Raw genomic sequence first — 25,270 nt, forward strand, 5'->3', positions numbered from 1 at the left:
AAAATTAGAGTTTAAAGAATTGGAACACTTACCCCAGTTAAGCAAGATAATGAAAAAAAGTATCATTTTCATAGATATGCTTTTACAATCAGGAAGAAAGTATTTTCATTACAATATGACTTTTAAATGAGGTTTTGAGGGACTAAGAACTGCCTCCTGCACATGAGAAATGATGAGCCTCAGTGAAATGACTAAGTACCATTTAGTGCATTTGGGAAACTTCAACTACGATTCTAAATTTGTATGATGGAGTTGGATCAAGAGATGTTTCTGGGACGGGTTGGGGGAGGAGAAAAAGAAGAATGGCCGAAAAATGTGTGTTCAGATGGAAATATGTAGACATTATAACATCTGTTGTGAAGGTCTGAATATTTGTATAATACAAAATCTCTAAACAGATTACATTTCTGGAGCTTGAGTCAGGCAGCCCTGAGTTTAATCAGAGAAGTGGAGAGCCTCATTGACTTCATGTGATGTTTCCTGGGAGAATTAATAATGCTGCTACAGAAAAGCCCCCTGTTCCCTTGAGGCCTTGAGAAGGGAATGGAGAGGTGACCTCCTCTAAGTGTTAGCTTTGATGAGGCGGGGCAGTGGGTGGCTTTCTGAAGTGACTGGCTCTGCTCCCTTACTCTTCCTTCAACACTGATGGCTAAAGTCTGTGGGTGGAGGGAAGCTTCCTTTTTAGAATTCAGCCTTTTTCTTGCTTCTCTGTGAGCACGGTCACCTTCCCAGGCAGTAAAGCCAGGAGCGATCAATTAGGAGAGTCAACAAGTCTGTAAAATCCAGGCCAGGCGATGATGAGGGATTTCTTCATTCACCTCTCACCTGTGCTGTTGTTTCATATCAAATCTGCCTTTGCCTTATAAATAGAAGACCTGAATCTATCAGCAGATTTTATGTCCTGGAGAAATACTTATTCCTCCTTTCTGTGTGCTTCCTCTGCAGTGTATTGTGGCAAAGGGGAACGTTCTTTCTGATGTTTTAGGGAACTGATCTATTTTATTCAGACTACTCGGAACCTAACCTCCCTGGGAGTTCTCATGGTGTGGCCAAATTGATTCCATTCCTTCTCCCAAATAAAAATGATACCAAAAGACAAATGCAAAATCTAGGTACCACAGCCCTGGTGTTGTGTCAGTAAGGTGACAAATGACAGGCGATACCCAGCACAGTGCTTGGCACAGTGAGTGTTCAATTAGTGTTAAGTGTTTAATACACCACTTCCTAGTGTACCATTTCTCTTTCATATGAAGGCAGAAAATGAACCCCTCCTATTACAGGGAAACAAATGAGAGCTGTAGGAAAGTTAAGTGATTTGGGAGACAGTGATTTTTCTGTCATTGGTGGTATCCTATTAAGGAACTCAGGTTGGCCCCAAGTCAGGGAAATGACAGGGGTGGGGCCAGGTGATTCAAATTGCCTGCCAACTCTGAGGTTCTGTAATCCTAAAGGTGGGAACTCAGCCACAGGCAAGTGTTAATGGTATTAAAGGCCACAGGGCAGGGATTGCATTGCCCTAGATAGACCACCCTCAGGTTAAAAGCTCCAGGTTTTATAAAGCGTCCCCACTGTAAGTGAAATGGGGAAAGAAGAGAGTGAGAACATTAGTTAAATAGTTTAATCAGAGCAGTTTTACAATTCTAAAATTAACAAGCAGACTCGTAATAAAAGAGCTCCAATGTTTGCAAAATGATCTTGCTTCCATTCTGAATCTGTCTTTTTATTTGTAAAGATAAGCATTACATTTAAAAGGACTCAAAATGGAGTGATTGATAATTATCATCCATGTTTTTTGATGCAACTGATGAAATCCCTGAATGGATATTGCTTCAGCTTTGATATTAAAAAATGGCCTGACAGGAAGTCCTTAATCAGCAACTGATCACAGGTGGTCAAAAGAAAGAGAAAAACCCAAAACTACTGTCAAGTTCATAATGTATCACATTGTTGGTGGATGACACTGGCTCCAAATATACAATTAAGCCCACAACACTTTATTACTATGAATATAATTATCATGAAAGTTCTCTCACGTTGATCAACTTGCTTCTGGAGGTTTCCTTTGTTCTTTTAAACTTGCATAATAAACATGCAATGAATTATTTCTTTTGAAAGTATATTTTTTTGCAGTCTTTTTGTTTTCATACAAAGATTTCATAAAGTTGCAATGTTGCATCAGAGCATTACCAAAATAAGAGCAGGAGCACATGGGGAGGGTAAATGTGAATTTAGCGAATGAGAAGAGCCTCCTCTCAGGACAGGCCACCCGTCTTTTTTTAAAAAGGTGCACACAAACTGCTTTTCTTACCCTCCCCCACCAAAGAAAAGAATAAAGAAAAAAAAACCCACAAAATCAATCTAAGGAAAAAAAAAAAAAGATCGACATAAAGAAAATAAAGATGTTTTTTCATGCACATATCTTCTGCATAGCTCAACCCACATATAGTAAGGCACTATTTCCCTTCGTAACTGGTGTCCACGGCAATCTCTTAAGTGCTACAGTGCTCTGTGACCATTAGAGAGTTCCTTTCAGGATGGTGAAATAAAGAGGCCGGATGAGTGTGGCTGTCACGCTTCTCTGTGACTGTCCCATAGCTCAAAGGGACTTTCAGGAGTCTCGGAAGGAATCAGTCTGTTGGTGTTATGATTGCAAGTGTTCGAAACTGTGTTCTTTCCAGAGTTCCTAGTTTGTCTGTGTATGAATTTAGGTTATTCTTCAGTCTTTGTTCTCAAAGAAAATACACAAGGTGGGGGGAAAAGCACAGTCAGGTCTTCAGAAACAGTTCACTGCTCCCAGAAAGCATAGAATGCTGGCAATTCACAGATTCAGCAAGATGTTTCCAAGAGAGCAGAGAGAGAGAGAGAGACCGAGACAGACAGAAAGAGCGAATATGTATGTTTTGTTTTTCAGAAGTAATCTGAGTCTGAGTCTAATTTAGCTGGTCCTCATACTGTTTCCGGAAACAGTCCCCTGCTGGGAAAAATTCCCAGCACCTTTCTTGATACATCTTCCAGACGTAAGATTCCTGGAAAAGTAAAGGAAATGTATTAACATCAGGTCCTTCCCCAAAATCTGTGCATTACCACAAAACAGACGACAGAAAGAAACATAAATTTGTTGCATCTATATATCAAATATCTAGGTAACTGTGTAATTACACATAATTTACATGATTGGAGAAGCCCATATTCATTTAGAGAGTTCCTAACCATACCAGACCTCACTTAATGCTATTAATAATAATCAATTTTCATCTGGACCATAATATAATGATTTAAAAACCTATTTGTGGTATATGATTTTAAGAGTTCTTTTAAAGATATTACTATTAATTGTAACCTTCAAACTATTAACAACTGGAGGCAAATACCTGCAGAGGAAGAATTTCAAATACTTAAGGAGAACCTTAGACATTTCATACACAATTATTTTTAACTGACCCTAATACTGTGGGTTGAAGTTCACCTGAAATCATCTGCTATCTGATTAAGCAGTCAAGGACATTATACTTAGCAAAACCCAAACTCAGCATGTTCAGCTAATAAAAGCTTAAGTTTTTTATATGAACTTACAATTTCACTTTTTCTACAAAGGGGATCTTTGCACACTCATCCAGGATAAGAGGAATTTTTATTAAGATATTAGGACTAATATCTGAAAGTAATTCCAACTCTTCATGTTTCATGTACACGTATTGCCACTGTGTATGGGTTCTCATCACTTCTTTCAGAAGGTGGTATATGGTCACTCTTTACCTACCTGTCCTGTGTGCTCTGTTTCATCTTTGTTTATGAGATACATCAGAAAAAACCTAAAGATACAGAGAGACTAATCAGAGATGGATGGAATGGAAATGTCAGCATACACAGATACTTCTGATCGGGCTACAAGCTGTCAGCAGGGCAAAGAAATGGATCAAAAAAAAAATGCCATGGGAACCAAAAGCTTAAACTTTTTTAAAAGTATTTTTTCAAAGGAGCTAAAGTGTCTGCACAGATCACGTTACACCTCTTGGGAACAGCTATCTGCCAGGCTTGGTGCCAGATCCCACCTTCAGCGGGATCCGCATCTATTCCTCATGGGCTAGGAATCACAATCTCCACTTAGAAAACCAGGGATCAAAAGTTTAAATAACTTGCCAAATGCCCCACAGCTGTGAATTCCAAAGCCCACTTTTTTTTTTTTCTTTTGCTACAGTGCTACTCCGCATGTCTTCTGTTTGATATTAAAATTGGGCTAAAAACTAAGAGTTATATCTCTTAGTTTAACTGCAGTTAAACTGAACTGCAGTTTGGGCTGGTCATAAACAATAGCCAGATTTCTATGTATTAAAAAAAACACAACTTTTAACCATGTTAAAATATAGTGCCTAAAGAGATAATGGTGTCTCAAGAGATCTGTAGGTCCTCAGAAAAGAAAAATGGAGATTCATAGATCTCTAGGAAGCAGCTGGAATCTTCCTACTGGAAATGGGAAACATGGCCAATGCTCTCTGAGAGGCTGAGTGTGCATTCCACTTCTTTTCCATTTTTCCATTTCATGTTCTAGAAGGTATTCACACAAAGGGCTGCAAGTTCTTTTCTTATGTGAACCTCCTCTTGGGGACGAGGGAAACACTAGCTGTGGGTCTTTCTCTCAAAGCCTGAGCTCATCATATAAGGAAAAGGAAGCCATATCTCTCTTCTTCTCAGGAGTGCTGAGAAGGGGGCACTGGTGAGACAGCGAGAGGCTGAAGAGTCTGAGACAGGCACACTCACAGGTAATTGGCCAGGTTGTGTTCCTGTAAAGTGTGGGTTTCAAAGCCATGTGGCACTGTGTCGAAGTAATCGTTGCCTATCCCACAGATGAAGCATTTGGTCTAGAAGACAAAGGGAAATATTAAAATGCCAGATTTCAAAAAGCAAAACAAAGGAACACAAAACCCACCATGTAGGGGCAGCTGTTTGGTTTACTCGATATTTGTATAACTTCATGAGGGAAGGCTGTGCCAAGCACATGAATATTAATGTAACTGTTGCCTCAACTGTATCTTGCTGGAGGCTTAAAGGACACAAGTACCAGCAACAAGTAGCAGGTGGAGAACTAAGCGCACAGAATAATGATGGCTGTGAGGCGCTATCATTTCCTTATTTTCTCCAGCCTAAGTGAGAATGTCCACACTTAGCGATCACTCTTGTCCAGCACGTTGATTGAAGTCATGTAGGCAGGACTCAGTGTGTCCTCAACTGAGACCACAATCTTGGTACCTACCTGGATAAAGTCTGATGACCAAGGGGAGAAAGGTACAATGACTCCCATTCGGAAAGGGCCAAATCAAATACCAAGCTGTGGGGTGTTCAATCCATGACTGATAGAGGGTCTGCTGTGTGCCAGGCACCGTGCTAGGTACAGAATTAACCGGTGAACAGGTACTGGGGTAACTTTCTACTCTAGGGATGGGGTGCTGCTCTTTCTGCTCCCTGCTTGTTCTCTGCGTATCTCTTAGAGCAGCACCTGCTTCGGTCTGCCATCCGCAGGACTGGCACACAAAACCCACGGAGAAGCAGGCTTTCGGTTTTATCAGAATTTCGTATGTATCGACTCGAGTGACTTTAATCACTGTGGCCCTCATGTGGCTCCAGGTGTCCCTCTTCCTTGCAAATTAGAAACTATTTAATACCACTGAAGGCATGTTTACGATGCCATAGATTCTAGGACCTCGACTTGAGATGATTAATTTATTAAATTCTCTCTGCCTTATCGATCAACAACTGCGGGCAGCTATAGGCCACATTCAGCAATAAGTCTTTACAGCACTGGATGTCTTAACTAAATGGGTACATACTTAACAGCTCACCCCTGAGCCTGCCCCTCCTCTGTGTTACCTCTCGCAGTTACTCTGGGGGTAACTGAGCCACCATCTGTCTGGTAGTTCATGCTGGAAATCCGAGTATCCTCTCTGCTTGCTCCAAACCCCTTATCCTCTACATCTGGCCAATCACCCACTTCTCACGCCAACTCCATCTGGTTCCTACATCTTCAGGGCATTTCTTCAGCAGGAGCCGCATAATCTCTTGCTGAAAAACTGCTCGCAGCCCGCTTCCCTGCCCCTGATCCGACCAGTTGCTAATGTACTCCCCAGGTTTTAAACCGCAGTTATCTCTGTAAAATGTAAAGCCCACCACCCTGCTTAAAACCCATTTCTGATTTTCCACAGCCTCTAAGTTATCCTATAAAGTTCTGCTTTGAGTTATTATAAAGGGTTCAATGTACTGCTCTGCAATTGCCTGTGTACTTATTTGTCAGTGAATCCAGCATTTTGAAGGGGTGGTTCTCCTGCTCCTTGAGGGGTGGATGGGGCCATATTAGTTTGCATGCAGCCAGAGCCTGCCACGGTTCCCACCTGGCACACTGGCTGGTGGTATGTATTGCCCGGATTGGAAACAGGCCAAGGCAGTCACATGTCACTTATGTCCTCCTCCTTTCTCCCACATTCATGATCCTTGGATAAAGACAGGAGGGAAAACGAGTGCCCATGGCAACAAAGCTGAGCCAGACACGGAAAGACTCACCTCCATGTCTTCTTTGACTTGCTCCTGCTGATCTCTCAGTTCTCCGAAAGCATCAATAATTAAACCTAGGGTGCAATAAAAACACACTCTAATCGTTATCAACCAGAGAAAAATAATTAAATTCACAGCCCCTCAGCTCATCCTTTCAAGGAAAGGAAGAATGTACAGCCATGCCCGGAAATGCTCAGGACGTGGAAAAACTTGTGAGCACACACCCCATAGTCCTCCTAGGGTGGCAGCATTCTCTCTTTGGGGGCAGGAGGGGGTTTCAAAATGAAGGGACAGAGCAGAAAAAACCTTCTGTTACCCATACAGAGGGTAGGTTTCCTGCCCCTTTACTCTGAGAAAGAGTAATTGTGATTTCTGGTTGGAAAGCGCAGAAAACTCTACTAAGGAGATTTTCAGGTACCAATTTGGAAATCAAACATTACCATATTAACTGAGGAACGTGCCTCAAATCATTCTTTTCACAAGGTCCTGACGAACTTGCCCTCGCGTTATTAACCGTGTCACCAGGCACTAACCGCCCCGCACTGTTTCCCCTCAGACCCTCTTCCTCTGACTCATGGCTGCACCTCTTCTTCCGAGGGATTTGCAAGTTTGCTCTCGTACAAAAAGACATCACTGTCACACTCAGTAAAGCCACAGAGGATGGATTATGAATCCTTTAAACTTGTTCATGTACTTTACTGAAAAAAAAGTTCCGTTTTTGTGCCTGTAGAACGTAGAGGATAATACCACGTGTGTAGACATTTAATTCAAGCCAGGATCAAAGGATGAGCAGGAAAAGAAGAGTGATTTTTTTCTGAGGGAGAAAAACAGCACATTCCAAGTGTCCTTGTAGTAAAGGGAAGAACTGGTGGGTCAATATGGACTCTGGTTTTAAGTCGGAGCTCTGGGTCCAGATACCCTGGGTTTGGATTCCAGCCCTGACACTTAACTGTGCACTTCAGCCAGGTTACTTAGACTTCTTATGGTTCAGTTTCTCCAAATATAAACACCACCACCATTGTCACAGGACACATGAGGGTACACTGAGTTAATGCGTGTGCCAGGCACATAGAACATATCTGACAGTGGTAGGCTTCGGGTCACTGAGGAGGCACTCATTGTGCATCAGGTAAGGTGCTGGGTACTTGTATATACATCACTTCTTTAAAAGAAAAACAAATTTTCAGTAATACAATGTCTTAGAGATTTATATAATTTCCATTCGACAGACCCAAAGGAGTTACATGGCTCACCCACCCAACGTTGTAAAGTCAGTAAGTGGCAAGGCAGTCAAACTGAGGAAAGTGCTCTTTCCATCAGGTTCTGGGAAAAGAGTCCAAAGAAACCTGTATCCATCTTCCCCTACACCAGCATCCCATGCTTCTTTGATTTTCCTTCTACAGATTTCAAATGAAGAAATCCTGAAAGAAGAAGTTCTATTTGGATTTTCCGGAGAGGACTTGACCTTCTTCCCTACCTTAATACGAGCTTAAACAACAGGTGGCTCAGATTCTAGGATCTCTTGCACGTCAGTGAAGACAGGGCTCACCTTGTATTATGGCCAAGAGAATGACAATCACAAAGAAGAAGAAGGTGATGTCAAAGATAATTCGATAGATCTCATATTCGTCGCCTGCCGGGTCTTCGATTTCATCACCGATGCCCCCTCCGGCACGCACCCCGACATACATGTGGAACATATAGCACTGGAAAAGAGAGAAATGGTCACTTCTCGGAGGAGCACTGCCTGTTCTCACATTCCACAAAGTGAAGATTCTCCCTCTAGTTCCTGATCCTCACTCTGGAACCGGTGAGAATCCTGCATTCTGCGTCGCCTCTTTTTGTTTCAGGATCTGTGATTGTGACGCGAACACTTGGCTCTTACACTCTGCTGCCTTTTAAACGAAACTCTGCACTGTGCACTCTGCTTAGCACCTTCTGTCACAGTTTGCGGAGAATGAGAAGTACCTGACGAGCATCTGGCACAAGGTAACCCTATGAAGATCACATTAAAGTCCGCAAAACTATGTTTAATTGCCCTGTTCATGTTTCAGCATAACAGACATAGGAGGGAGGAAGTAAAAGCATAAGAAGATGGAATCTCAGAAATGAAGCGAGAAAAAAACAGACCGGATACCCCTCATCCGTCATGTATGGGATATGATGCTGAAATTTTGCTACTCGAATGTGAAGAATAATGAAGAAAGACAGAGGGGAGAGGCAGTGAGGTAATAACAGCTCATGGTTTGGAGTGTGAAACAGTAAAGCAAGCAATAATAAGTACAGCTCCAAGTGCCCGCTGCAGAAAAGGGGGGGGTTCTCCGCATCAGCACTGTTGACATTCTGGGCTAGATCATTCTTTGTGTGGGGTCTGTCCTGTGCATCGAGGATATTTTAGAAGGATCCCTGGCCTCTACCCCTCAATGCCAGTTGCACCCATCCCGCGGATAACCGAAAATGTCTGCAGGCATTGCCAGTTGTCCCCCGGGGGGCAAAATCTCAACAGTTGAGAGCCAGTGGCTGAAAGCACCGTAGTTTATCTTCATTCAGGGCCTCAGATTTAGCAACATTTCACCCCTCTCTGCTGATCAGTCATGCCCCCAAACACCACCCTGCCCCCTACCCACGCCCCTCTGACACTATCCCCAAGTCTAGATCTTGGCTTGCACACTCTCCTTTTCTTGAAAAATCATTCCCATTCTCATCCCATTCCTTTCATCCCTTCGACCCTCAGTTAATAATCCTTCCTCCATGACACCTTCTTGAACTGTTCCAGACACGTTGATTTACCCAACCGATGTCCCCCACCAGTGCAAGACCCATTTACCCACTGTCTGCCATAATGAAGGGGCAAAGGCCTTGAGACAGTGTCTTCTCTTGGGGAGACATCACAGTCCTCTGGTTTTCTTCTACATTTCTGCCCATTCCTTCTCAGCCTCCTTGGCCACTTCTGCCTGTCTCCCTGTCTTTTCATGAACCAATGCCTGAGCACTGGGTTCTCTGACCTTTCTTCTGTTAGGACACTCCCTTGCCCAGGTTCATACTTAAGTTCTCATCTCTGTGCTAATCACTTAAAAACATTTCTATTTACACCGTGGGTCTCCTTCCTGAATTTCAGACCTGTATTTCCAATTTACCTATTTTGGATGCTTTATGATCTCTCTCACTCCAATGGGATTGCTTCATTACAAGAAGAACTGTTTTGGTTACTCCTCTGTTATCAGTGCCTAAAAGAATGTCCACCACATGATAGGAACTTATAAATCACTTATGGGATGAATGAGGAGTGAAAGTCATGACTGATCAGTGTTCTCATGGAGACTTCATTGCCTCGACCCATAAACCTCAAATTCTCAGATCACCTTAAAAAGCACAAGGTGCAAGTATGGGACCGGCAGCAAGGGAACACCAAAATGCTCATAGTTCAACAGCTAATCATGATAGATACAGATAAAAGGTTTCCTGGGTCAGACGCCTGGAATTTAATGAACAGAATTTAAAAAAAGATCAGATCACTCAGAAAGGAAGTTTGTCAGCCTGGCACACAATGAACAGAGTATCACAAGGCAGCTCTGCTACTGTTCCCCCTCCCCCCGCCCTGCAGAACTGTTCTGGAGCTCAGGTATGCGGTCCCTCTTGCAGAGAGGCCCAGAAAGTCATTCTCTGGAGCCCAGTGAGCCCAATGGTGCCTAAACCAAACTATGCACCTGGATCTCCTAGAGGCATAAACACTGGGATTCTGGGTACCCCATACTGAACCAAACTCTGGAGTAAAATTTTGAAGACAGTCACTTAAAACAATATCTCTTGGGACACTGCATTAATTTCCAATAGCTGTGTGTCTAAAACAGTGCTTGAAACTCAGAACAGTGGATCTGTAGGAAAAGGAAATTTTATTTTCACTGTATACTCCTGCATACTGTTAGGATTATTTTTACCATAAGCATTTCTTTTTATTAAGAAAAAGATCGGGTTGTATGTTTTTCTCCAGATCTGTCTTCATGTGTGCTCAGTCGTGGCCACGGGACATAGATAATTATTACAGCTGCCTGCTCCTCACTTAGTGAACGTAGGCCATCCTTTCCTGGCTTCACCATACTTACCTTTGTTTGCAATCCCCTCTCTGGACTGGACTCAGTTCTGACACGCTGCCTGGCTCTGGTCTGGCACTTCTCCATATCCAGTTCTGGCCCTCTGGCTCCCACACTCATACTATATCCATGTTGGGCCAACAGTGTATCACTGCAACTCCCCATCCAGGTTCTGGAATGTCCTAGCTCTTCAAGTCCTGCTTCTTTGACATGTAGGGGACTAAGATCATCTAGCTCCTTCCTTTTGCTAAATCTTGCTAACCAAGACTCTGGAGTATAACCTGGCTCCCAACATAGAGTTTGTGTTGATGTGTGGCACAAACTCTTAATGAGTAGGATGTTGGTATTCTGACTCATACATCTCACTCTTAGGAGCCTGGTTAATATGAGTCTGTCCTCAAGAGAATGATTCACTTTTACTTTCTAGACATGCACACTGGAGACAAGACCATGGAAATGAGGCTGAATTACCAAAGTAAATGTCTACTGTTAACTGTTCTAAGATTTTCAGATCTCAGTCATCTAGCCTCTCCCAGCAATATCCCTGTCTCTCTGCTCACCTTGATTCTGTGGCAACTCTGATGCCGAAAAAGGGATTCCACCATATTTCAATAATAGACTTATGGCCACGTAGAAAAGATAGGTAGTCTTATGGATTTGATTATTTAGGCTTAATAAGATACTATATTTTAAAAGAATAAAATGCATGGTTCACCTGGGGATTTTGATGCTTATTTTACCAACCTTAACCTTCACTACCTGGTTATCCCCAGAAATAGTAGGTAGATGGCTGCTGCGCTGGAGTATGAGATAGTGTGGTAAACACTGTGAGCAGGGGGCCATCAGGTTATCATTCTGCTCTGGAAAATGGAAAACCTCTTGTTCAGCTTCCTTTTCACAAAATCAGCTCCAACCTGATTGTCAGAGGTAGAGAATGGAAAGAAGTCATTCCAGGAGACATTCCAGGAGAATCTGAGTCACAAGGAAGCAAGGTGCCTGGCACTACAGATGCTGGAAATAGTTGTTAATTCTCAAAATTTACTATTCTGTGGCTTCTCCCCCAGTCACTCATCTCAATGGACTCATGTCGGGGTTAAGCACTGTTTACGACAGCATTAGGAAAACGGAGGAGGAACAGTTTCTGGTCGATTGGTGAAGATCTTTATAAGATCTTTATCCTGACCAAAGAGAAAAGGGGTGGGGGGGCAGAGATAGAGACAGAGACAGATTACTTGTTGGGAGAGTAAAATAAGTGATTTGGAATGCGGGCGCCCGGATGGCTCAGTCGGTTCAGCGTCCGACTCGATTTTGGCTTAGGTCATGATCTCAGGGTCGTGGGATTGAGCCCTGCATAGGGCTCCCCACTCAGCATGGGGTTTGTCTCCCTCCGCCCCTCCTCCTGTTCCTCCGGCTCCCCCTGCTCCCTGGCACACTCTCATTCTCATAAATAAATAAATCTTGAAAAAAAAAAAAAAGAACAATCATCTAAGCTGGTTACTTCCCTAGGAGTGCCATGTTATCTCAACCACCTGGAAAGTTTTTTGGGTTTTTTTGCCCCCCCCGCCACCAAATACACAGGTCTTGACACCTTCCCTGCAGTTTCTGACTCAAGGGATCTGGGGGTGGCCTCACTGACCTGTGGATTCATAAACGGCTGCCCTGGTGAATGGTCTATGCATTGGAGGTTGAGAACCATCCCTTTTGAGATGAATGTCTTTATATATGGCACGTCGGTCTCCCTGGCTGTCTAGCTACAATCATCTTTCTGCCCAGGACTTTGGAACTTTGGATCATTTTTCACTTTCTTCTCCTAAGTTCTTCGAGAGGAGGTTCAAATTCTTTTCAGATACCGCTGGCTTAGTTAGATTCTCAGGCTCAAAACACCATGATCCTAAATAAATAAGTAGAGAAAGAAAAGAAAGAAGAAAGGAAAGAAGAAAGAGAGAGAGGAGGGGAGGAAGGAAAGAAGGAAGAGAGAGAGGAGGGGAGGAAGGAAAGGAGGAGAGAGAGGGAGGAGGCCAGCCAAGTCTGAAGCATCATTAGCTAGCCTGGAAAACTGCAGCTACAGCGCCACCTGCTGTTAGGTTTGAAACACTGGCAGGTGAACAAGGACCCGGTGAAAACCTAAAATGTTCCTACAATACTAAGAAACAACCAGAAATAACAAAGGCAGTGGAAGCTCAGCATGATGCCCAGAAAGTAGGGCAAGAGTGAAGAAAACCTATCTCAAGCAAACAATACTAGGCTTCCCTCCGTGAAGACTAAATGCTGGAGACGGATATAAAGGAAGGATTCTCTTTTGAGAAGTTCATGAAAGAAATCAAACCTGACCACCTCCTACTCCATCCTTCTGTCTTGCTAGCTACTTGGTTTTGCTAAGCCATGACTTCTGACAAGCACTACCATAAGCAATCAGTTACGTTTTACATGTTGTTAGCTTGTTCAAACCTCGCTACACAAGTATCAGTAAGAGGCAAATTAAAAGGCATTTTGAGACCTAACACTGTAAGGGAAATCTAGGCAATGTGGCCTCTGATGCGATAGTTTTTAAGAACAATCAGCTAGATGCGGGCATGTGCAACGGTACGCAGCCTCCTGTGTGGCTGGCCCGCTCGACAGCCATACACAGTTGTGACAGAGCTGGCAGCTGAGATGTTTGTATCTTGGCACTGAGTCTAATTTTGCAAGAAAACACATCTAAGAGGTATCCTTGTGATGTCCCCAACCTCGCCCCAGCCAAAGGCAAGACAGAAAACTTGTCATTACGCCTAGAGATACAAACACGCACAACAGAGCTGGTGGTAGGTAGTCTCACTGGTAAGGGCAGAAATCCCTTCCACTGAGGCAGAATCCAGGCTCAGTCCTGAGCCCATAGTTGAAAATTTCAGGAAGCTTTATTTCCTCATCCTATAGCGAGGCAAATTTGTCTGCCTTTTCCATTCACGCCCCATGCAATTGGTAAAGGCAGCTAGCTGTCTTTCTAACCCACCTCTTGTTCAAATCATGCTTGGATTCTTCTCATAATATATACATTGGCAAAATTTACAAAAGCAATGGAAATACATAGAGTGATATTCAAAAAGTAGTCATCCAAGGATACCATTAGGATAATTAACAGGTCAAATCTGACTCATGACATTAGAAGGAGAGACCAGGATATTGCAGGGGTCCCAGTGTGGTAGGAGGCAGGGGGATGAAGCCACACTGTTCCTACTCCCTAAGACAGGCCCTTCAATGCCACTACCTGAAGTCATCCCACCTTTCCAGCATTCTTCAGCAATGCATGAGGACCATACCCTCTGAGAATGCATGACCTCAGTAAACCTTTGGACCAAGGAGTGTGGACTTTGAGATTTAGATCCACAGGGGATGGGGTGGGAGGGGGTTCTCCTGGACTAAAAATGAATCTCCCTGGCATCAATGGAGACACAACAGCCTGCTATTAGTACTTCCTGAGTTTCTTTTGTGCCTTGCCACCTCCTCCAGCCTTCTGATCCCCTCCCTGCCTCTAGCCAGCTGCTACCCCTAGTCTTCAGGGTCCTCAGGGAGGGAAGGCAAGGTGAATATTAAAAGCAGCTCCCAGAAGAGGAGGTGAAGGATCTCTAAAATACTTCCTTACTGATTGTAAAGTGTTGCGTGTTAGCGACTCTGGTGGGTGTTATGCTACCAATGACCAGTGTCTTACTGTGTAAGTTTACTTTCTGCTTAATCTATGGCCCTACTCCCTATAGGAACCCTTGTTAAGTTTCCTACGTATCCTTCCAGAAACGCTGTATCCATATTATAGCATATCTAATATGTACATTCTAGTGTGTGCGTGTGTGTGTGTGTACACACAATTAGGATCTTATCATAATACTGTTCAAGATCTGCTTCCCCCCCAACTTAAATGCAATTTGTATGCTTTTCTATATCAACATGTGCAGATCCATATAATTTTTAAATACCTACCTACTTTTCCATTGTATGGATTTGCCATAATTGACTTAATTGGGACTCTTGATAATTTAGATTATTTCCAGTTTGTGATAACAGCGAGTATCCTTGAACATACGGGAGCATATTTGTAAATAAACATTTGAATCAATACTAGCAGTGGAACTGACAAGGCAAAGGGTAAGTACAATTTAAAAATGTGAGAGATATTGCAAAATTTCTCTAAAATTAGTGTCAATTTAAATTCCCAACAACTGTTCATGAAAGTGCCAGTTTTCCCATCAATTTAACAACTGTGGGTATTAACAAACTTAAACATTTTGCAAACCTGATAGGTAAAAAGTGGCAGTCAGTTGTTTTGATTTGCATTTCTTTAATTACAATAGAGGGTAAGCATTTTCCCAATTTATAAGCTGATTGAATTTTACCACGTGTTGTCTAGACATAGTCTGTTTATTTTTCTATTGGCTTGTTTATTTCCTAGTGATGTGATAAGGACTCAGTAAATTAAGGACACTGGCCCTTTGTTATAGTGTTGAGTATATTTTTCCCAGTTTCTCATTTGTCTTTAAGATTTTGCTTACAGTTATTCCTTTTTAAAGTAAGTTTTTAGGGGACGCCTGGGTGGCACAGCAGTTAAGCGTCTGCCTTCGGCTCAGGACGTGATCCCGGCGTTACAGGATCGAGCCCCATATCAGGCTCTTCCACTATGAGCCTGCTTCTTCCTCTCCCACTCCCCCTGCTTGTGTTCCCTCTCTCCCTGGCTGTCTCTATCTTTGTCGAATAAATAAAATCTTTAAAAAAAAATAAAGCAAGTTTTTAGGCTTCTGTGCATCTTAGGTTTTATGTCATACTCAGAAATACCATTTCCCATTTAAAAATTGTTATTTCAAAAGTCAAATTCTGTTCTTTTTTTGCATTAAAATATTTGTTTCATTTAGAATTTATTTTTATTTAAAGAACTAGGCTGGTAGCAGTTTTTATCCAAATTTCCTCAAAAGCACATCCATACCAATACCATTTATTGAATTCTTTTTCATTCATGATTTCAAAAGCCACTTTTATCATATTTATAATTTCCAAGTTTATCTTAATGTATTTCTAGACTCTATCCTACCCCACAGATTTATCATTTTCTAGTTCAAAACATGCCTGAAGTATTAGTTTTTATAATATTAGTTCTCTCTCACTACTTTTTTGGGATGTTTATTTTTTCTAGAGTAATCTTACTATCATGTTTTTAGTCTCTTACCCCACTAACCCCATTTTATAGGTATTTTGATTTGGTGCTCATTGAAGACTCATCTCCTTTCAGCTAGAGGTAAATATTTCCAGTGTAAGAGCTCATGTTGCATAACTTAATGATTCGCCATTTTCAGAGAGGTGGGTTACGGAACAGTGACAGAGCAACATGAAAACTTTCACATCCACTGATTTTAAAACCAAGACTAAAAAGGTAATTCAAGCCAGGATACTGAATATAAAAGCAAAAACCAACAGTTAAGAGATATATTTTTGGACTTAAGTGACGTCACTTAATATCTGGACTTCAGGAATGTTAATACCATTAAAGTGATCAAGTCACTAAGGCTTCAAAATATTATCCAAGGAAATAATTTCACCTGCTGTCCTGGAATCTAAAGCTAAAGTGCTGATATTAATCCTTCAAATTCTAAGTTATTTATGTAGGAAATCTACTCATATCAGTTTGGTGCAGCAGATGTGCAAAAATGGTAGCAATGGTCCTTTATGTTCCATAAACATTGAAAACGGTTTTTTGTTTGCCACATAACTTTTTACTGTGCGTGCTGTTTTCTCTTCCACGTGGCTGAAGAGTGACTACACAGCCGCTCAGATTGAAGAAGCAGGAGAAGTTTTTCATTCACACGAGATCAAGTGTATGAACTTACCGTTAGCATGTCATCACATTTCATATCTGGAGTGTCACCGTCTTCGCTTTTATTGTAGAATTTTCGGAAGAAATTGAATGCCACAACAGTATATAGGTATACGACAACAGCTAATAAGCCAACAGTTAATACAAGCTGGAAAGAAATGTGACATTGAACATGCATTAGAAATGCAGGACTGGCATAGCTGACATTAGTGTGGGAGGAAAGCATTCTATGAGCACATAGCTGGATTTGTTGACTGGAAAGTAATGGAATCCATACCTCATTCCATACCTTTCTTGGGGGAAATTTATTTTCATATTCTCTTCATTTTATCAAGTTTTCAGACTATTTCATGCACAACTTGCCTACTTAATTGGCTAGTAAATGCATACTACAGCTACAATAGGAATAAACTCTGATTTACTTTTACATCCAAATTGATCATAGCATGCATGTGTTGAAAACATGACTTTCACCAACTTGGTGAAAATATATTTCAGGTTTTATCACAGAAACTCTAAATAGACCAAAATGCGTTCTTTTTTCTGTCTCCTTGCTCTGACTACAACGAATCCCTATGTTCTGGACTGTGGCAGCATACATTAAGTTGTTCAAAAATCACTTCATAGGGGTGCCTGGGTGGCCCAGTTGTTAAGCGTCTGCCTTTGGCTCAGGGCATGATCCCGGAGTCCTGGGATTGAGCCCTGCATTCGGCTCCCTGCTCCGCTGGGAGCCTGCTTCTTCCTCTCCCACTCCCCCTGCTTGTGTTCCCTCTCTCACTGGCTGTCTCTCTCTCTGTCAATAAATAAATAAAATCTTTTAAAAAATCACTTTATAATTATTTGGAGAAAACATGTTATCTGAATAGAAGGCTTAATTCACTTCTACAAATTAAGTACAATGTCACTGTGAATTTCTTTTTCTTTTTTTTAAAGATTTTATTTATTTATGTGACAGAGAGACAGCCAGCGAGAGAGGGAACACAGCAGGGGAGTGGGAGAGGAAGAAGCAGGCCCACAGCGGAGGAGCCTGATGTGGGGCTCGATCCCAGAACGCTGGGATCACGCAGGCAGACGCTCAACGACTGTGCCACCCAGGCGCCCCTCAGTGTGAATTTCTGCATGTTTTACCTAGAAGGACTATGAAGCTGTCTAGATTTCTGCAAATGAAAAACTGATAGCTCAAGGAAAAAAAAAAGGAATAATCACAACAAAATTTTAGAAGTTAATTGAAACTAGTGCCAAAACTTTTGTGTGAAAATACACAATAGACACAGCATCTCCAGTTTTTAAAATATATTAGGAATTCAATACTGTAAATGAATAAGCATAGTAACACTTTTTTGCTAATGTCATACATTCAGAAACTAAAGAGACATATGTAAGAATAATGTGTTGAAATTTAGGAAACTAAAGGTCATGAAAATTTAACTGTGAAATCATGTGAATTTAACAGTGGACACAGTTCCAGTTTTCACAGGGCCGTGGATTTATACTGGATTATACAATTCTGGAAGAGGACTCTGTTAAGCCAAATAACTGACAAAGAATGTGTTACTTCCCAGTGGACACTTGATAGAGAATGAATCAATTACTACATGCCTCTATGGTAAGTTTATTAATAATGAAAGTTTTCACATTACAATTGGGCTCCATTAAAACATAAATTGATTATCTGGAACTAACCCATTATGTAAGTACTCTAAGTATGACCCTGTCAAGTATGAAACAATATTATTTTTTCTGCCCAATTTAAAAGTGGAGAAAAGAATACCCAGATACCCACTTTTGAAATATTACATTAAATTAAGAACGAGGCATCTCGTGTTTTATTACTATTACAGTGAGTGCCTCAGGATGCTACATTTTGGTTCCCTATAGTATCAAATGGAGCGAATATCATATTGGGAAAAAATTATTTCCTGGGGTGTTTAGTATGTGCCAGGGCCTGTGCTAACACCTCCACATTTATGTTTTTATTTAATTTTCCCCAAAACCTAAAAGGCAGGTACTTTTATTGTATTCATCTTACAAAATGAGTAGAGATTTAAAAATGTTCAATGAGTAAGTGATCCAAGGTCACTCAGCGAATCAGTCAAGCCATGACTTGAATGTGGGTTTAGGGGATTCTTCAACTAATAATCCTCATGGTTTATAAAAGAAAAAAATGCAGATCCTCCATTCAAAAAAAATCTTTACAACTGTACATTGCCATCGGAGGTTGGGTTTATTTGGGTTAACTATTTGTTGGGTTTTTTGGTTTTTGCAGGAAGGAAAAAAGATCAACTTTTACCTGCTTGCCATTGTGAGTTACCGATGACAAGATGGTTCTTAGCGTCTTGAATCCCATAGCAATGTCAAGAAGATGAGCAGCAAAAAAAAAGTTGTTATAGTGTCCAAGAACGGACATAGTCATATACCAGGCCAGGTAGAGGAAGGACTGAGAAGACAAAACAGGAGGGAAGCATATCAGAAGATAGAATGAGTGACTATCGTCAAAAGCTATTCTGATTTCATTCTACCATAATCACTTCATTTACTTTACCTTCTTAGTCTATACATTTATAGCATTCTAATTAGTTACATCGGTTTGTGTATTTTATTTTTCTTTAGTTTGTTCTGAGAGGTTCAATGTCATTCTCTCCTTTATATCAGAGAGAGTGTTCTTGCAAATCTTGCCACAGAGAAAATTTTATTGACTTAATATTTGGTAGCAAAGTATCTCTACCTCAGTGCTGCTGACAGTTTACACTGGATAATTCTTTGTTGTGGGCGCCGTCCGGGGCATTGTGGGATAGTTAGTAGCAACCCTGGTCTCTACTCGCCAGATGCCAGTAGCTCCCTTCTCCCTAGCTATGGCCACCAAATATGTCCCCGGACATTGCCAAATGTCACTTGGGGGACAAAACTGCCCCCGCTGGTAGCCCCTGCCCTACAGTCAACCAAAGAACCAATAGATGTTCCCTTCGTCTTTTCCTTTGCTCTTTCATTTTTTATTTACTTACTCACTAAATCAGTGTTTGTAGAGACCTACTAGTTATAAGAGATTATATGTGGTGTCTTAACCAAGCATCTCCCTTTACATGAGCCAAAGCAAGTTGAGGAGAAAAATGCAAACACTATTTAATGTCACTGAAGGCTATAATAAACTTAATAATACAGTTGGTACGAACTGTAGAAATTTTGATTACAATCAACATACAGGATTAACTTTACAGAGGCTAGAAAATGTATATGCTTTTTGAGGGGAGGGGAATGAATAAAGTAGAAGAAAAGATACTGTGATCATGCTCACTTCTGGATTAGAGTCTCTTGGGCAAAAGGCATGTTTTGTCAGTGGGGTCGAGAGATGCCTATTTTGGGAAGGGGTGGAAACCTTCATTTTGACTAAAATATATCTTCAGTCTCAGAACAAAAACAAGTCAGAGGGGGCTGAAGTGGTACAGAGTTTTTATGGGCAGCTTGTGGCTGAAGTTAGAAATCAGGCTGAAAAAAAGAAAACAGTATTTGAAAACAGACACTGAGATAAGACTATGCAGAATGTGCTCGCTCAAGAATGACAATTTGGTTTGAGAGTTTCTGTTTCAGAAGATGACTCTGGACATGTATAGCAGGGCTGGAAGGCCTCAAGGCCACGTGAAGGGATGTGGGCACATCTTTTGGCCCATGAGAGCCCCTGGAGTATCGTACAGAATAATGGTGTATGAAAAGCATCTAATGAAAGTGTTTGGCATGCCTGCCAAGTGCTGGTCATGGCCCCATATATTTGCACATACAGTCTCTCGTTTTATTCTAGCAAGACCCCTGATAAGCAGGCAATTTTAGCCCCAAATTTACAAATAAGGAAAGTGAGCTAACTCAGGTCAAGCTCCTTCCTAAAAGAAGGTGTAAGTGGCAGAGCCATTACATTAGGACACCACTGGCTGACCCCACAGGTTGGCAAGGTTATGAGAGCCATGACTAGCAGCAGAATTGACCAGGGCAGAAGGGGGAATCACAGAGGACAGAATGACAATCCGATTAGGCACATAATTAAGTGTATATATTGGTAGGAGAGGAAAAGGAGGAGTTCAAGCTGGTCATTTGAATGTAGGTAACAAGAACAACAAAATACTGAGAGAAAGAGAAAATGGTGGATGGGGACTGCATTTAGTGGGAAGGAGAGGGGAGGATACATTTGTCACAGGGCATCTGGATGGACACATCTAGCAGGCTATTAAGAAAGGCAAAGGGTGAGGAGAAAGGACAAGTTTGTAGGCATAAGATGGGTAAGGAACCTAATACGGGTGATAAACTGAGCCAAGGGTATGTGTGTAGACTACACAGGGATTCTGCTTAGACATCCAGATTCAGCAAATAAAAACACAGGCTGCCCAGTTACAGTGAAACATCACATAAAGAAGAACTTGTTTTTATTATTTATTTATTTATTTTTAAAGATTTTATTTTTAACCGACTGAGCCACCCAGGTGCCCCCCCCATTTTTAAGATTTTATTCATTTAATTAAGAGAGAGATGATTTTATTTTTAAGTAATCTCCTGGACCAATGTGGGGCTCAAATCTACAACCTCAAGATCAAGAGTCACTTGCTCCACTGACGGCCAGCCAGGTGCCCCAAGAATAAATAATTTTGAGATTAAGTATGTCCCATGCAGTATTTGGGATATAAATATAAAAGTGTCTACATTTATTTATCTGAAATTTAAATTTAACTAGGAATCATGTACTGCTACATCTGGTAACCCCAGCTGTGTTTCAGACAGAAACTACACTACTGAAGACTGAAGACATGTTGAGCGGTGACTGGCCAAACAGAAGCCGTGAAACTGTAGGAGGATGAATGATATAATAATATATCAGGAAGAAGTCTGAAGAAGTCTGTCCATGCCCCAATTCTCTGGAGGACAAGAAAACTGCATGGCAAGGTGAATATTGGGCACGAAGCAAGTACTATGACATATGAGGAGGTCAAGGAGGATTGACCTTCGCAGACAGAGGCCAAGATGGCAGGGCTACTTGAATGGAAAACACCAGTGCTGGAGATGAGGAGGTCTCCTTTTTACTCAAGGGAGTTGCTTCCATTATTAGATGAGAAATTAGTTAATAAGATAACAGTTTACAGCTCTGAAGGATACTTACAAGACTTGTTTTTGAGCTCTTTGGAGAGTTCTCTAAGAGATCCAGAGTTCTAGGCTCATGGCTGGGTGTGGTAGGGGTGGAGATAGAGGCAGGAGAATTTGGGAGCTGTCATGGGCCTTTAGGAGAGTAGAACTAACATTCACTATAAAAGTCAGTGCTAATTATAGTGACATTTTGAGACTAAATGAGACATCCAAGGGAGAAAGCACAGAGGCAAGAACAGTGGAAGGTCTAGGGCTAAGCCTCTGGGTGTGTTCCTACGCTCCCCTTCATAGGGAGGTGAGGGAGGATGGTAAGAGGATTATGAGTCATTGGGAGATGAGCTGAGACCCAACAGCAAAGATTTGTAGTTGATCCATCCATCAGAGTTTCATGACTGTCTCCAGCAACTTCCCATAGACAGCAAATGGGACAATAAAAACAAGTGATAGTAACAGTTTTTTAAACTGAAAATTCTAAAAGTCAAAAATATCAAGCTATTGAGCAAGTTAGGGTAGTAAAATGGGACTGTCTGAGCTGACAGCTGGTGGCTTTTAGTGCTAGGTGGTTTTTTTCCTTATATTTGGACATATACTTGGTTTCTATGTTTAGTTCATAGGCTCATAGGCTCTTCGGGTTCTATGTTTAGTTCATAGGCTCGTAGGCTCTTTGAGAAAAGAAAGATCAATCAAGAACAAAAAATATAATAATTTAATGTACTCAATTGGAGGAAACTTAAATTTATCACAACTAATGTTTTAAAATTTTTATTTATTTAGAACTTTTGTTTTAACCTCTAGAAAACTTTGAAGTATGCCCTTGCCCAACTAAAACCTAAATGAAAAAAAAAAAAAGAAAAAGAAAAAAACATAAAAAAAAAAAAATAAAACCTAAATGAAAATACACATGAATTTGCAACTCAGTTTCAAATTTTTCTTGTATAAATACATTTTCATGTTAATCTTTTGGCTACTGAAAGAAATGGAATGAGAGATTGGCTTAATTAATCATATGTTTCCCTGGTCATTGTCAAGTAATGATGTATATTAAATGAATTGGTGTTTGATTAACTTTCTTAAGGAACTGTGGGTCCATCTGCAGAAGCCCAGCCAACTCATCTAAAGTGAGTGCAGTAGACATTGTGGAAACCAAAGAGGGCTTACGTTGTCAGTGAAGACGACTCCTAGTTTCCACATCTGATACTTTACGTCGATAGAGTTCAGTCTGGAAAGACAAAAAAGAAGAATTTGTAGATAGGCACGTGAAACAGAGACAGAGGCTTGCAAGAGCCTGCCGACATTCCTTCCATGGGATGAGACTGGCAACCATGTCAGGAAATTAGTTCCTTCCCGGGTGGATGATGTGTTCCAGGGTTTTGTCATGCCTTTTCAGATGGATCTTGGAAAACAAAACAAAACAAAGCAACACCACCTTCAACTTCAAGATTTAAGAATAGTCCTTTCTAGTCCTACATCAAATTTAAGGTAAACTCACTTCTTATGTAAGAGTGATTCCTGAAAACTCTGCCAAATTAACCAGCATGAGTGCATCAAGTGTCCTCACTAGCTTTCATTATAGATGGTAAATGCATTCCAACAAAATAATTTTTACTTACACTAATAAAAACTTGCATAAACAGGCACATTCATTTTACAACTATACTTAATTTGCCAATGAAAGGGCTTTTTCATCTTGTTTGCATTTCTTTTTATTTTCAAAAGCATTCTCTACCCAAGAAGGGATTCACCTTGTAGACTTAGACTTACTATGATTTCCCACTTGTTCTGTGGTTGTGGGTGTATAGATATCTATGTATGAACATTTGTGCCTTTCTCCCTAGTCTGTGAACTCCCGAGCCCACCAAGCACATTATGTCATACATGGAATGTCTCTCAGTAAATACATATTGAATGAATACATCTTAGCATAAATATTCATGATCTTTGCAGATTAAATATACATGTATTAAAACATACTTTCTAATTTTCATTTTTTTCAGAACTTCCCACTGATCTGCGGGCCAAAAATTACAACTTTGTTAGCTTTTCCAATATTCCAGGTAACTGATATAACACAATATAATATCAGTATTATTTTCAAAAGGGCTTCTCTAGACGTTGATTACTTCTTTAGTCATTTCTTTTAAGAAGGCCAATCTTAAATTATAAGTGCTAGGATCAATCACCGCTAATCAAAACTGACTTCTTAGGAGACTTCACCCCCAAAGGTTAAGTTTTAATTCACCTTAGCCCAGGACTTTTTATTTTAAGGAAATAAAATTATCTTTGAGCTAGAATCAATTTTATTACTAAAGAAAATTTTTTTAATAAAGATTTTTAAAAAATTTATTGGGGGGAGGGGCAGAAGGAGAGAGTATCTCAAGCAGACTTCCTGCTGAGTGTGGAGCCCTACACGGGGCTCGATCCCACAACCCTGAGATCATGACTTGAGCCAAAACCAAGAGTCTGATGCTCAACCAGCTGAGGCACCCAAGCGCCCCTACTAAAGAATGTTTTTTAAAAGTTCCATGAATGGTAACTAACATAACATTAAAAAAAAAATTCTAAGGACAAGTTTAGATACTTAATAAAGAACAGCAGTTACTGAACCCTCAAAAACAAATAAAAGTTCCATAAATATTTATAATAGGTTTCAATATAAGACTACGTCTTCTTAAATAATGAAAAAGATGGAGAAAAAATAAACAATGCGGTAAAATGCTTGAGAGCATGATTATTTTCCACGAGAGCAATCTAAAACAACAGAAGTATTTCTGTCAGGATGCCTGAATGTCGTATGGCAGTTTCTTACTTTATTTAAAACACTTTTTATTTTTCATCCCTGTCAAACACTAGGATGACACGTGTGCTATCAACTCCATGAAGTACTGCTGTTGGGTTGCGGCTGACCCACCCCGAGGGACGGGTCATAGTTGATCTAGGCCAGCCAGGGCAAGCATTTAACCTCGGGGAAACTATAAGCCAGAGGTGGAGGAGTTTTGCTAGATGGTTTTGGGATATGAGTCCGCATAAAGACACAAATGAAATGAAGAAGATGCAGGCTTTAAATATGGATAATAAAATTAGAAGAATACAGATCTAGTAAATAATGTCCACAACTAGGAAAGAGTTACAGGCAGTGTTTATTTAAAACATTTAGAAAGATCATGTTGAAAAGGAAAAACAAAGCTGGGGGCATCACAATGCCGGATTTCGAGCTGTACTACAAAGCTGTGATCACAAAGACAGCATGGTTCTGGCACAAAAACAGACACATCGACCAATGGAACAGAATAGAGAACCCAGAAATGGACCCTCGGCTCTTTGGGCAACTAATCTTTGATAAAGCAGGAAAAAGCTTCCGGTGGAAAAAAGACAGTCTCTTCAATAAATGGTGCTGGGAAAATTGGACAGCTACATGCAAAAGAATAAAATTTGACCACTCTCTCACACCATACACAAAAATAAACTCCAAATGGATGAAAGACCTCAATGTGAAACAGGAATCCATCAAAATTCTAGAGGAGAACATAGGCAACAACTTCTATGACATCGGCCAGAGCAACCTTTTTCACGACACAACTCCAAAGGCAAGAGAAACAAAAGATAAAATGAACGTATGGGACTTTATCAGGATAAAAAGCTCTGCACAGCCAAGGAAACAGTCAAAAAAACTAAGAGGCAGCCC

General features: G+C 40.9%; 1 protein-coding gene across 1 annotated transcript in view; it reads right to left on the reverse strand.

The window, feature by feature from the left end:
* Positions 1-2,909: 2,909 nt before the first annotated feature.
* Positions 2,910-25,270, reverse strand: part of RYR2 (ryanodine receptor 2) — a 445,869-nt gene continuing 423,508 nt past the window's right edge. Inside the window, 8 exon segments of the mRNA XM_034663566.1 lie at positions 2,910-3,026; positions 3,761-3,812; positions 4,759-4,859; positions 6,553-6,617; positions 8,093-8,249; positions 16,481-16,615; positions 18,758-18,904; positions 22,747-22,807. Of these exon segments, the coding sequence (XP_034519457.1) occupies positions 2,931-3,026; positions 3,761-3,812; positions 4,759-4,859; positions 6,553-6,617; positions 8,093-8,249; positions 16,481-16,615; positions 18,758-18,904; positions 22,747-22,807 (814 nt within the window). The 3' untranslated portion in view covers positions 2,910-2,930.

This window comes from Ailuropoda melanoleuca, chromosome 6 (assembly GCF_002007445.2).
Source record: "Ailuropoda melanoleuca isolate Jingjing chromosome 6, ASM200744v2, whole genome shotgun sequence".
Taxonomy (NCBI): Eukaryota; Metazoa; Chordata; class Mammalia; order Carnivora; family Ursidae; genus Ailuropoda; species Ailuropoda melanoleuca.